Raw genomic sequence first — 14308 nt, forward strand, 5'->3', positions numbered from 1 at the left:
TCCCACCATTTCCCGGCTCAGAAGTTGGGTGTTCTCAACACCCTTGCTACTCATGCCCTGAGGATCTCTAATGAAAAGAGCTTTGAGAAAGAGAAATCCCACCTCCTTAATGTCTTTGTTGAGAATGGTTATAGTAAATACCTGGGTCAGAAAGCTTTCCTCAAAGCTGCCAAAAATTCATTAAATAAAAGAGAACCGAAAGAGTGGGTCCCAGGTGTCCATCTTCCGTATGTGCAGGGGACTACTGATAAGATTGCAAGGATTCTTAGGAAGCATAATGTCCCCTCGACCTTTAGACCCCTCAACACCATTCGTAAGTCCCTCAGATCTGTGAAGGATCCTATCGACCCTAAGGATATGAAAGGGGTTTATATTATTCCTTGTTCCTGTGGGACCCCCTATATTGGTGAGACTGGTCGCTCCATTAATCAAAGGATTAGTGAGCACGCAGCTGACCTCAAGCACAGGAGAACCAAGTCTTCCGCTTTAGCTGAGCATGCGGAGAGTACCAAACATCATGTTTGTATAGAGGAGGCGAGTGTTATTGCTAAAGTTTCACAGTTCCATCACCGCAAATTTAGGGAAGCCCTTGAGATTGAAAAAAGACCGAACAATCTCAATAGAGAGGACGGATGGAAGATTAGTAGTTGCTGGATCCCAACCCTCTCTTCCTAGTCAGTTTCTTCCCTTCCTCCCCTCCCTCCTTTTTGTGCTGGTTCTTGGTCTAATCTTCCCCTTGTTTTCCCGTATCCTTCTCTCTTTGGCCTTTAGTCTTTGATGAGTTGTTTTGAATTATTGTATTAGTTATGGATAATCTTTAGCTGTTGGTTCCCTGCCCTCACCTCTTAGTCGCTCTTCAGGGTTATTTTATTTACTTAGGTTATAGGTTCTCGACTTTATTAATAAAATTAATTGAATATTATTATGATAATTCTATTAATAGTTACAATACAATTATTCATTTCAAAACTCTATTAATAATTCTATATATTGATATCAATCTAGGATAACATGCTTAAAAAATAAATAAAAATAAAATATATATATAGATATAGATATATATAATGTTCTTTCTAACCCCTAAAATTTCTATAATTTAAATTGAATTTATTTTATAATTTATTTATTTTAATATATATATTTCGAATTATGAGTTCATAAAATAACCCTTTAACTTTTTAATAAAAATATAACTAATTATTTATATATTTAATCATTTTTAAACTAACTATCAATTTAAAATAATTTTTTTATTTTAATATATATTTCAAATTATAAGTTCAAAAAATAACACTTCAAAATTTTTTAATAAAAATATAACTAATTATTTATATATTTAATAATTTTTAAACTAACTATTAATTATTTTATAATTTATCTATTTTAAGTCCCTTTAACCTTTATTTTAATAAATATATGACTATCAATTTAATATTCATTAGAATTGACTTAATTATTAAAATTAAGGTCGTGCCCTTAATCTTGTTCAACTAACTGTTTCCCGGTCAAATTTAGCTGTTAGGAAATATAGCCGTTGGATGTTCTGCTCTTACTATTTAATATGCAAGGCTGGATCTGATTCTTCAACTTGCCCTGACAATGAACCACACTTGCTGCTTCGAAACGCGTCGACAAATGAAATTTCATGTGATTTATGCCGAAAAGTTTCTCATTAAAAAGGAACATTGAAATAAATTGTGTTAAAGCATATAGAACATACCATTGTTATCTAAAATTAACAGTTTTTCATTGCAGGTCTACTCTCTTCCTTGCGGCCTACATTCGGTACAATTTATAAAAGGAACCGAAGGCCTAAATTCTGTCGTTAGGCCATCAAGCACAAGGCTACTCTCTTCAAGAGAAAGGTCTGTAATCTGGTCTGATTCCTGTACATGCAATAGTGATGTATCATTCCAGGTATAAAACCAGAAGGTGAAGGATTTTGAGTGAAGATTATACCTCGGCCTTCTTTTCACAGTGAGCATAATCTATCACAGAATCTTGGCCTTCAATAACATTAGACCAGCGGAGTCAGTTCTTTCGGCCCTCCTAGGGCATCGTCTTTGGAATTCGTTGAAGGCTCCTTGCAGGTCTTGGCCCTCTCTCATGGGCATCAAATTCTAAGTCTAAGGCTGATTTCTGTGACTGTTCAGTAAAGGTCTTCTTGCTACAGAATGGTCATCTCTTGAAACAAACCTTGTTCATTGTTTCCAATCTCCTGAACAGTGTCACATAGCAGGTCTCCATCTCTGCAGCTCTTGTTCTGACAAGGAGTAAACTCGTTGAAGAATTTCTTTATACGGTTTGGTGCTCAGACAGCGTGAAGCTTTATAGTTCCTGTGGTGTAAGCGTATCACTGTCTTGCCTTCGCTACAATGATATTCTCGCTTGCTCTAATCTGGAATTCGCTGGAAATATAAGTGCAAAATCACTCAGGATTGTTGACAGTACATATATATATGTTCCTGCGAAGGGAGAAATAAGCCGACCTGTGCAAGTTCAATGTTTCGGTCTCATTCTTCAGATTGGCTTAAAATCTTTGTTCTAATTTTTTTGATGTCTGGACAAGGAAGTTTGCACATTTATCTATGGTGTAACTACACTGAATTCTACTACAATCATTTCAAGCTAGAGTTGATCCTTGTGGAATTATCTAGATTTGAATCTGACATGTACTTGTGGCTACAGTACGATCAGTGTTTCCAGTTTGGGAAGTCCTTCCTTGAAAGTGAGTCCAATCTGAAGAAATAATATAACACATGAATGCGATCAAATATTAAGTACTCATGTTCAAATCATTGAAGCTTCAAATAATCATTAATGACATGCCTGTGTAGTCCATAGGCAGCGTTGAATGTCTGCATTGCATTAAGTCTGATGTAGTTCTTCACAGACTGACATAATCAAGACTATAGCTATAGCATGACATTACAAGCTGGAAACATCTGTGAGTGGGAAAGTATCCAATCATCAGCATTAATTCAGTCTTCCAGCAAAGAAGAAAGTGACACATCACTTGCCAGACCGAGTCTCATCATTATCTTGTAGCAGCAGTAGGGTTATATGTATACATGACAAGCATTAATTCTGAGTGAAAAGACAAAAGTCAGAACAATAATAAGGATATCAGCAGTCGGGCCTTCATCATTTCACTATATCATTATTACAGGTTATTTTCATCAAAGAATATGCAGAAGGTATGTTTGAATGAGGATGTTGCTTGTCGAGTACAAAGGACAGGAGTTGTTGATCCTCTTTCAGTTTCAAGAAGAATGAGTAACTTATCTTGAAGCCCTGCTGTAACATCATTGAAAGAAGTCGTCCTGTAGATATTTGTGGACATCTGAAGATTGTTTTGTGTTCAGACTTTCTTTGTGACAAAAGATCTTTTCTCTTGCACAACCTAAAGAATCTTGTTTGGATCCTCCATTGGCTTCTAAAATAATTCAAAATTTTGCACTGTGTAATGAATACTATGGCTACAGCAAGTGTTCACATCAACCAATGGCAAGTATCAAAACCTTGAGGGCAGAAGACAGTTTGCCCTATTTCAAAAATCTGGTACACCGACTGTTAAATTTGTGGCTGAGAAGAACCTTGACACATCTTGCTTTCATATGCATTGCTTGGGTTCTCTCTAGTTTATCTAGAGTGTGGTAGAAGATATTTGGATCAGTGCTAATAAGGACTATGAATCACTATTGCTTAAGGCACCTTGGCTCAATCAGATTTGTAGAAGTCAGTCCAAAAGGAACAGAGCAGACCTCTCCAAGGCAAAATTCAGAGCAAGTCTCTTGGTGTCTTCATACAGCTAGAAGTACTTCTGATATCAAGGTATGATTCTACTAAGTTGAATTCATTGTTGTTAAAAATCACTGTTGAACTAAGTCACAGGACACGTCCCCTAGGGCCCCGTGTCCCGTATTTTTCGTATTGGACACGAAAACGGCCCTAATACGTGTCCAATACGATTTTCATCGTGTCATCAAAATTTGAATACGTATTCAAAGTTTTCTTGTCGTGTCCCACATTCCGAATACGCGTATTTCGTAGGTGGAATACGTTGCCCTAACGTATTTCGACTATTTGAATACGTACTGCGAAAAAATCATTGTTTAAAGCCGACGCGTTGGTTTATTCTGGCTTATTTTCGTCCAACATTCGTCTGGAGCCATCGTCTGGAGCTGCAGTGGTTTATTCTGGCTTATTTTCGTCCAACATTCGTCTGGAGCCGTCGTCTGGAGCTGCAGCAGGGCGTTTGTCTGGAGCTGCGAGCAAAGTCTGGATCTATTTGAAGTCTGGAGCTGTGAGCAAAGTGTGCCAGTGTGCAGCGTTCAGGCATTGCTGGGCCAAAGACCCTCCGCTCTGATTTCAGGCCTGAGGTACATTAAACTGTCTACATTCTTTTGCCTGTGGATTCGCTTAGATTACAGCAGTGAATCACCCATTCTCTATATACAACTTACAAGCAATCCTTACGTGTATATTTATAAATATATAGATAGACATCAGACATATATTACGTGTAAGTTGTAAATTTTGATTCTATTTATTTTTTTAAAGTGAACTATGAACTTTGAGAAGTAATTGTATTTTAATTTGATTAGATAAGCTGCAACCTGCAATTTAATATGGATAAAAAACTATATTTCGGTATATATATATATATAATTTTTTTTTTATTAAATATATATAAAACGTGTCCCCCGTGTCCTGTTTCCAGGTCGCTGCGTTTCGTATTGAATACCTCGTATTTACGTGTCCTCCGTGTCTCGTGTCCTCGTGTCATGTGACTTAGCTGTTGAATGGTCAGAGCATGTGAAAGAGACTGTCAGGACAAGTTTGCTGATCTAGTTGCAGCATGATAAAGTATCACCTTAAAGATGAGTAGCAGATTGATGAAGGCTAAATGACCAACTGAAGTAAGACTTCAGAGGGAGCTATAGAATCTCTGTCAGAATAGCTTGATGACTCTTCTTGCCTGATAAAGGCAAGACAAGTCCACTGATTATGATTATGATGACTCTGACGATGCCTTTGATTACTTGCGAAGCTGCTTGGAAGCTGCATAATCATGATTGATGATCTTGGCACATGGACCTAAGGGTCTATATTAGGAAAAGGACAGGCTACAGGTGGCTCGATGATTATGTTTTGGCAAGGTCATTGTCTCTATATTTAGAGGGAATTATGGACAAGCCATGTTGATTGGACTATAAAGATGTCGTTACTGATGATGTCTAATTTATGACCCTCTCATTTATTAATGTAAGAGGGAGTTGAATTTAAAGTCAAGATAGAAGACCCAACCTTGTTTTCTTCACTTAAAGGTCTGATGAGATGGAGAAGCTACTGGTCTGCATATGTATACCTTATGGGATCCCTGTTGTTCTTAATTCAACACCCTATCAGTCATATGCCTCGCTATGAATCGATCTATGGATGAACCTCATATATTGGATAGCTGCTTATTGAAATATCTCTGTGATTTTATTATCTATAATCTAAGTTACACTGTTGGAATCTAAGACTCCATGAATATTCTGATGCTAGCCCAGTTGGCAGTGTGATGGATGGAAAGAGCGCATTTAGTGCGATATATCTTGATTCAGTTACTCTGGAAGCATTGTTGAGGCTGAAAGTACTTAGCAGCAAGTATGACTTATGAAAATAGAAAACTCATCCGTGAGCCATTTTGATATAGTACATTGGAGAGCTACCAAGCTTTATCATTATTGATTAGATGAACAAGATTACTGTCATCCTTACATAGCCTCTTCGTTACATCTTCCTTCAGAAAGAGGTTGGAAGTCATGGATAGACCCTAATAAGAGGGTCTTGGTTGAACATTGAGCTTTGGGAGCTCCTCGGGGCCTAGGGTATGTCTTGATGCTATGAGCAAGCATAGGGTGAGTTGTTCACCTTCCCCTATAGGTATGCTAGTTACAGGCCCACAGGGTGAGTGGTTCACCTTCCCCTGTGATACCTCATGATGATATATGACACATAGGGTGAGTGGTTCACCTTCCCCCATGGTGGTTATGTGTGTAGGGTTAGTGGTTCACCTTCCCCTATGATTGATGAGATATGCATAGGATGAGTGGTTCACCTTCTCCTATGGCATATGAGTAGGATGAGTGGTTCACCTTCTCCTGCGGATACCCCAGTGAGAGATGCATACAGGCATCTGCTTGTTGTCACATGTGGACATGTCGGTGGGACGTGGTTCATCCTTTCCCCACATGTAGGATGCCCATTCGCTACAATCGATGGTTGACATGTCATTGGGGTGTGGTTCATCCTTTCCCCACGTGTAGGATCCTTCCTACAATTGTTGGTTGGCATGCATGTAGGACGTGGTTCATCCTTTCCCTACTCTTGTTTGCATGCGCATAGGATGTGGTTTATCCTTTCCTTATGATGGTTGTGACATGTGACTGTAGGATGTGGTTCATCCTTTCCCTACGTATGGTTGTGAGCAGGATGTGATTCATTCTTTCCCTGTAATTGCCCCAACGTCATGCTACCCATATAGTCTGGGACACATGGGAAGTACCTCTCATCTGGCAAATGAGTTGGGAAAAGTGGATAGGGACCATAGCACAACCGATGGATGCATTGTATACTGTCGTACTCCCTATGTCTAGATGCATGATGTTCAACCAACTTGATCACATGGGATCAAGTCCGATTGGGGTTAGACCCCTAGTTATGTGCACTGACTTTTGTCAGTGGAGATTGGCAAGGTCTTGTGACTCACTCTTGATCAATTCTTCTTCATATCTATATCAGTGTTCAGCAGAGTTGAAACGAGATGCAGAGATGGTTCATGATGACAAGATGGCACGATGATGGATGGATTGGCAGGTGAAATTCTCCCTAGTTGAGAGGGAGTGTTAAAATTGGCAACTAGGGCCAAATTCCTCTTTGGACATCTCATTTGATGGAGATGATTATTGCATTAAATTCCTCTTTCGAGAGGACCAAAATCGACCTAAAGATCATCAAATTTGGTCAAGGAAAAATGTGTTTTTGAATTAAAGCCCTCACCAGTGCAAATTGACAAGGTCGGTTTGAGGTAAAATAGTCAAGTGGAACCCCTCTTCTTCTCCTATAAAATGAATCGTCCCCCAACCTTATTTCCCGCATCCAAAAAGATAATTTCATCCAAAAGCTTGGAGGACGAGTTGTTTGGGTTTATTCTTTGGTTAATTTATCTCCCACGGGTCCGAGTTAGGAGCAGACAACTAGCCGCAGGGTTAAGGGCAGTTTTGGGTGATGGTTTGGCATGAAATTGAGTGAGGATCTCTCCAACAGCAGGCCACATTCTTTGTGTGGAGCCATAGGTGGGCCGCAGGCCTATTTGACTTGTAATTGGAGGGTCGAGAGGCAATTCTGAGCTACAAAATACGTCGCAGACCTATTTCCCTTGCTCAAGCAAACAGATGACATGATGAAGGGCTAATTACTAGCCTAAGATGGCAGCGAAGAGAAGCAGAGATGTTTGGAGGCAAACCGCAGTGATTGAGGAGGTTTGGAAGTGGAGAAAAGAGGACTGCATCAAGCTGATGGCAAAACCCTAACCCGTGATAGAATATCAGAGAAAAAGACACCAGTTCTTGGAACATGCAAAGATTGCTAGAATTGCAGATTGATTGGGCCATCTTATTGTCTAAGGGCTAATTATTCGATCGTCAATTGGCAAGTCATTTCTATTGTACTCTCTCTCTCTCTCTGCTGAACATTTGATATTTGATAATAAGAAGAACTGATAAAGGGTTTTCCCCATCTTGGGGTTTTTCCCTGGCTTGAGCCAATTCCTATGCTCTCTTGGCCTTGGCTTGTCTTCTGCATTTACGTTTAATGTTCTTTCATCAGTTCTGTCATGGCTAATGTGATTGCTAATGGATTAATGAAATTGATAATGGGTTAATGATCTAATGAAGTAACTAACCTAAGTAAAGAACATGTCAACTCAAAATTAACACATGGTCCCTAATGAGGCAAAGCAACTAGAACTATATCAACAAATCAATGCTTTCACTAGAGCCACAAGTAACTTTGGTAAAAAACTAGCAAATATTGCAAGAGATGTTGACCAACCAAGTAAGCAATTCCAAAGTCTTTTTAACTCCAGTTATTTAAACTCTAAAGTTTAAATACTCAATTTTTTAGTCAAAGTCCCAATTTAATTTATTGAACTAACTTTGTTTTCTGTAGCACATTAGACAGAGTCATTTTCTAACCAATGTTCTCAACTGCAAAAGCTTGCAGTTCGAGTCCCTAGACAAACTTGCAATGTTTCTAAAATCAAAATTGGTCTTTCTTTGAGCAGAGCCACAAGGATCTTCAGCGAAAACCTAGCAAAGATTGCAAGTGATGTGGACCAACCATGTAAGCAATTCCAAAGGTTTTTTAAGTTCAGTTGTTTAAAGCTTAAACTTTAAATACTTGATTTTTTAGTCAAACTCATGATCAAATTTTTTGAACTAACTTTGTTTTTCCAACACATTGGTCAAAGTCATTGGTTGTCAATTTTCTCAATTGCAAAGGTTTGCAATTCGTGTCCCAAGCCAAACTTGCAATGCTTCTAGGTGTAAGCGCATTTGGTATGTCTTTGAGCAGATTCACATGAAGAATAGAAATTGTTTGGAACAAAACAGTTAAACAATCCCGTCTTCGTGCAATACAACCTCTTACCAAGACATAACTAGTTGTTGAATAAAAAGCACGATACAAATCCCATTGTATTGGATGATATTAATCCAACTTCAAAATGGGTAGAGAAGTCTCACCCAACAAAGTTTGATCCTAATTTTGATATTAACGACTTTAAATTGGGGGGTGATTGGTTTGGATTCAGACGTGATCACCAGTAATGCAACTCAACCAACTCATGCTTCTACAACTATTACTACTACTAGTACTATAGTTGCAAATTTCCTTGAGGAGTCTCAAAAGTCTAAAGACTCTAAGCTAAAGGATGATTTTGTAGCTCTTACCGATGATCCCATTTCTAGCAATGGTGATGAAACTGATGATTGACCGTGTCAACGAATAATTTTTACTATATACTATGCAGTAGGCTAGTAGCTTGTAGCATGGTTTTTGGACTCTAGAGACCATTTAAAGCCTCATTGATTATGTATTTTGTTGCTGATATGTATTTCACTTAGTGCCATTTTGATATATTCACCCTTACATAGTATTACATGAGCAAACTTTACATGTTTTATCTTTAATAGTTTGGAATATTTAAATATTTTTTTCATTAAAACTTAATTATTTTATGTACACCAAGCCATCGTAATCAAATTTGCCCCCATAAAAGCAAAGTTCTCATAGGAAAACCTTCACACATTAACTTCCTAACCAACCCTTCCAAGAGCAGCCTCCTCCTCCATTTATAGACTAAGGGAAGGAGAGAATTGCAAAAAAAGGAAACCCTAATTCAATGCATTTGCTTCCTATAAAAGAGTTCAACCCTAACCCTAACATGACATCATGCACGAAGGATGCTACCTACAATAGTGCACCAACTCAAGAATAGTGCCTCATCCTTATAGTAGTGTGACTTGCATGCACAATTGGCAAGGATATGCAATCACCCAACATGCACAACTCCCAAGGATAAGAATGCACTTAACATTAATGCACCCTCCTTAACATGAATAAAACAATCACATCACCTGCATCAATGCCCAACCTCAATGGTCTTTGTTACCCAGTTGAGATAACAAATCTTGCTTGTAGAGGGTACCCCTATGACAAATTATGTAGTATGAATAAACCTAGCCATACTATCAATTAGTTCAAATTCACCATGAGAAATCAAATTAGAAATTGGTTTAGAAATTAGTTTAGTAAGTTCAAAAATCTCCAATATCTTGACTAAATCACAAGAAGATGATGTTAAGAGAGTATGTCCCAAAATTTTCTCATCAAATAGTCAATGAGCTTTAGCTTCTTCGAAATAATCTACCATGATGCATGAATGAATTTTGGAAACCAACTTCTTAAGCTATGCATCCAAAGGTTTTAGATGTCCAATGATCCAATCAATGGTTCCCTTCCACTCCATTTTTCAAGAGGAGTTACATCCCACACCACTTTGTTAGAAACCCTGTTCAAATTTCAAAATGCAGTTTGAATGGCAACAACCTTTTCCCAAAACCTAGTCAATATTGTTTTTGCCTGAAGTAAACATCTAGGCATGCCAATTAAAGTCTTAATTTTAAGCCCATCAACACCATTCCACTGAGGAGTGTGTGGAATTGTTTGTTGCCATGAGATAACATTTTGAGACGGGTATCTTTCAAATCCATGGTCCACATATTCTCCTCCATTGTCAAATCTCAAACACTTTATTGGTCAACCACGTTGCTTTTTAGCCAATGCCTTAAACTCCTTGAATTTTTCAAAAACCATGCCCTTTGTCTTCAAGAAATATACCCAAGTAAACCTAGAAAAATCATCAACAAAAGTAAGAACAAACCTTGCGGTAGTGTGGAAAGGATGGTTCATTGTTCAAAAGTCCTTGCGCACAATCCCCAACTGTGATTTTGGCCCGTATGACCTACCTTACTCAAACTTTTCTTTGTAAAGTTTGCCAAGGAACATAACTTTCACATATGCCTTCATGCGAAGTCCCTCTGGGTAGGCCATGGCCCATATTCAACCAAACCATCAATCAAATACTTCTAAAATTTTGATGCCCTAATATTTGGTGCCAAATCCTACTTCTAACCCTTAAAGTTATAAAACTTGTACTAGCTCTCCTTGGGCTCATGAATACCCTCAATGACAATAGGAAAATGATTGTTTATATCTTTCAGAACAAACCTACCAGCCTAAAATTCAACCTTCTAGACAGTTCAGATCAGTTGTGGTACAGACAACAGATTTGCACTAATGTGTGGTACAGGGTAAACATTAGTGATCATTTCCCGCAATCAACATTACCACTACTAGCAAGAATAAATGCATAGTCATCTGCAAGAAATATATTCTCTTCTTTAGCCTCGCTCAAGGAGGAAGAACGAGAAGCATCCTTAACCATGTGATATAAACAACCAAAGTCCATTATCTATTCCTTTTGAGAATTATGAGCATGCAATGCTTGAGAAGAACAAACAAAAAGGTAAGAGTACTATTTTCTCAAGGGCATCATTGTTCGTCACCTTCAAACCTTTTAATCTTCTCCTTGAGATCACAAGTATTCTTCCAGCAAGACCTCGGTTTACGAAGACATTAACAGGTTTCCTTATTCTTGACTTTCCTGGACTGCTTCTTATTCTTGACTTTCCTGGACTGCTTCTGACTGTCACCTCCAAATTTTCTTTGGTCAACTTGATCTTCACAATGCCTATCATTGTATCCTCCATGGCTTCCTTCCCAATTTCCACTTTAACCTCTTTCTCTGTATCATCTGTATACCTTTTCTCTGTATTATTTGTATACGCTTTCCTTAAATGAAATGACCATGGCAATTATTGCTGAGCTTCTCTTCTTCAAGCAATTTCTCATGTGCCCTAATCAGCAATTTTTGCAAACCTCAATAGAGCTTTTCTCTTCAAGAAAATCTCCATGCCCTATGCCTGCATGCCATAATTGTGCCCATTAAGCACGATCAGATCATGTTTTCAGCCCATATTACTTCTACAACACACTAATCCAAAACCCTGCAAGTCAATCTTCCCTGGATATTCAAATTTTGTGGTGCTCAAATACCATCCACAGTCTTACTGTAGTGTAACAGCATCCACAATGCCTTGCATCAATAGAACCAAGCTAGGATTTTGAAAACCTACGCTCTGATACCATGTTAGACATCACAGTTGCAATGCAGAAGAAAAAACAGAGTCCACGCTAGTACAGTGGTGTTTAAAAACACTGTTATAGCATTATGGTGCAGTATGTATCATCATACATCTAACATAACGAAGATCTTCACATATCTTGTATAGCTATCACATCTTTGCTCAACACTTGAGCTCATATATTTATAGTTGTAGGTTACCAGGGTACATCACAAATCTGAAATCTTCCATGAAACTAGGTTGATTGGGTCAAATTTGATCACCCAAGACAATCAGTCGGTTGGATAGACCACTTTTCCTGTGCTCAGTCAACCCCAATTGACTTTGTCAGGACCACTAGTCCACACCCAGTGGACCCTCACTTCGACTCAACCAGGACCAGTCAATCAGCCAGTGGAACACTCTGCCGCTGCACCAGTCAGTCCGTAATCAACTTCCTTAAGTTGGGTTTACAAACATTGCAACAAGTCGCAAATTTTCATCTTCTTTGAATTTAATGAAACTAGAATAAGTTCTTTTTTCACTTATTCTGAGATGTTCTTGAATGTCTTTTAACTTATTTCTAATTTCTCATTTTTGGCAATCTGATTTTGGCCATAATACATGAAACCCACAATTCTGTCCGTTTTACTCAGAATTTAACAGCAATTGCTTTGCAATAGTTGGCTTACCCAATATTTGTTTGCCTTTAATTTATGATTGTAATGCAAGCAATCTACCACTGAATTCACTACTACCTTCAGCTGAAGTATACTCCAGTGAACGTGAAAGAAGAAACAAGGAATAGAAGAAAAGAGAAATATAATGCAGATGGCACATGACGAAGAGCAAAAAGCTTTCTGGAGAAACATACAAACCTTTTCGAGATAAGAACGACTTCTTTTACAAAAACCCTGTTCCCAAGGGATGAAAACGAGGCATTTCCAAAATAAACTAGACCTATTTAGATCTGAATCTCTAGGATTAACATCCAAGTGCTTCTGAACTGGCATAGTAAATAATAATTGTAAATCTAAATTCGCATTCACCCAAAAAAGTCTCGCAGCATCGTATCCCTAATTTGCAAGACATGGACACAGTAAGCCTAACCTCTACAATGATTTTGCCCCGTTCCTTGTAAAAGCACCGTTTATTCTGTTAAGTCAAAAGATTTCGAAAACTCTTTTATCTTCAGATGTTAGGACCTCATTTAAGAGAAAAATTTCAATATATTGTAATTAATCTGCTAAATTTGTGTATTCTTCATTAACCTGCATTTCAAATAGGTTGCCCTAAATGTCTTTCTTTAGTTCAATTAAATTGTTTTGTGATTTCTGCATTTAGACTCATTGACACAGATTTCATAAAAAAGAACAGCTTCCAGATTCAGAATATGTCCCGATGTTTCTTTGAACAACTTGCAAATTTTACGTCAATTTGTTAAAGGAGAACGCTTAGTTAAAAAATGAAACCTGAAGTACGGCAGACAGCAGCAAAGCACAGTGTTAACACCTATACAGATGTCAATTAAGCTTTGCTTAACAAAAATAGCTCAATAAAGCTCAATGTAAACGCGTATTGTGGAACCTCGCCATGCCTTATTTGGGAATGCAAAGCAGACATTGATTTTACAAGTTTGGCCATAAATATAATCATAATCATCTTCTCTCACCAATTCTTGGAAGAAGTCAGAAACTGTTTTACGTTCTGCATGTTAGATATTATAACACATTGATATGAAGGCAGTGCTGAGTTCAATTTCCAAACAGATTCCGCAGAAGCCAATCGGCTGGGATATCGCTAAATAAACTGACTCTACAAAATTTGGTTCAGATAATGCCCTTAGCTGGTGATCTCATGTACTGAATTTCAGTTTTCGTATGGTTAAAAAAGAAATTCATAGATTCCAAATTTGCTTAAAAAGGAAATACCTGCTTACACAGGTCAAGTTAGCTATGTCACGAGGTGACAGTGCTTCTAATATCATGCAGATGATTTCGTCTGGGAGGAATTGCAGAGCTCCCAAAGCGTCTGGCCTTCGGTCCCGTGGCTGCTGCGTATACTCGTCCATCCCTCTCTGCTTATCGGTCGCGGAAAGTCATGAGTATTTGTGAGAACATAAATAAATTGATCGGCAAACACGCTTCAAATTCACGCACTCATCGTGGAAATGAATTGCCTGAACCTTCGGCCGACACGTTTTTAACACAGAAAGGTCCGAAAGAGTTGTATAAGACCCCGGCACTTCTACCACGTGCTAAATTACGGGAGAATGAATGATTGATTTTTAATGAAATTCATGAGACTTTGTGAGGTAAGGGACTATTAACCTAATTCATATTTAGATTATTATTCATGAAATAAAATGATATTTTAATGTTTATAAGAATATTTTTTATGAAATAAAATGATATTTTAATGTTTATGAGACTAAAAATAGTTTATGGAATTATTAGTTTTTTATTTTTGGTTTTTTACAATTTAATTTTTTTATTCAAATTAATGTTGAG

General features: G+C 37.8%; 1 protein-coding gene across 1 annotated transcript in view; it reads right to left on the reverse strand.

The window, feature by feature from the left end:
• The window catches only part of LOC149251900 (putative glycosyltransferase), a 145981-nt gene extending 131936 nt beyond the window's left edge, over positions 1-14045 (reverse strand). Inside the window, exon 1 of the mRNA XM_089459622.1 lies at positions 13730-14045. Coding sequence (XP_089315748.1) covers positions 13730-13869 — 140 coding nt within the window. The 5' untranslated portion in view covers positions 13870-14045. The remainder of the gene's footprint in view (positions 1-13729) is intronic.
• Between the last annotated feature and the right edge of the window lie 263 nt (positions 14046-14308).

Source organism: Pinus tabuliformis, chromosome 7 (genome assembly GCF_031772625.1).
Source record: "Pinus tabuliformis cultivar Carrire ecotype Pingquan chromosome 7, CPIR1, whole genome shotgun sequence".
Lineage (NCBI taxonomy): Eukaryota > Viridiplantae > Streptophyta > Pinopsida > Pinales > Pinaceae > Pinus > Pinus tabuliformis.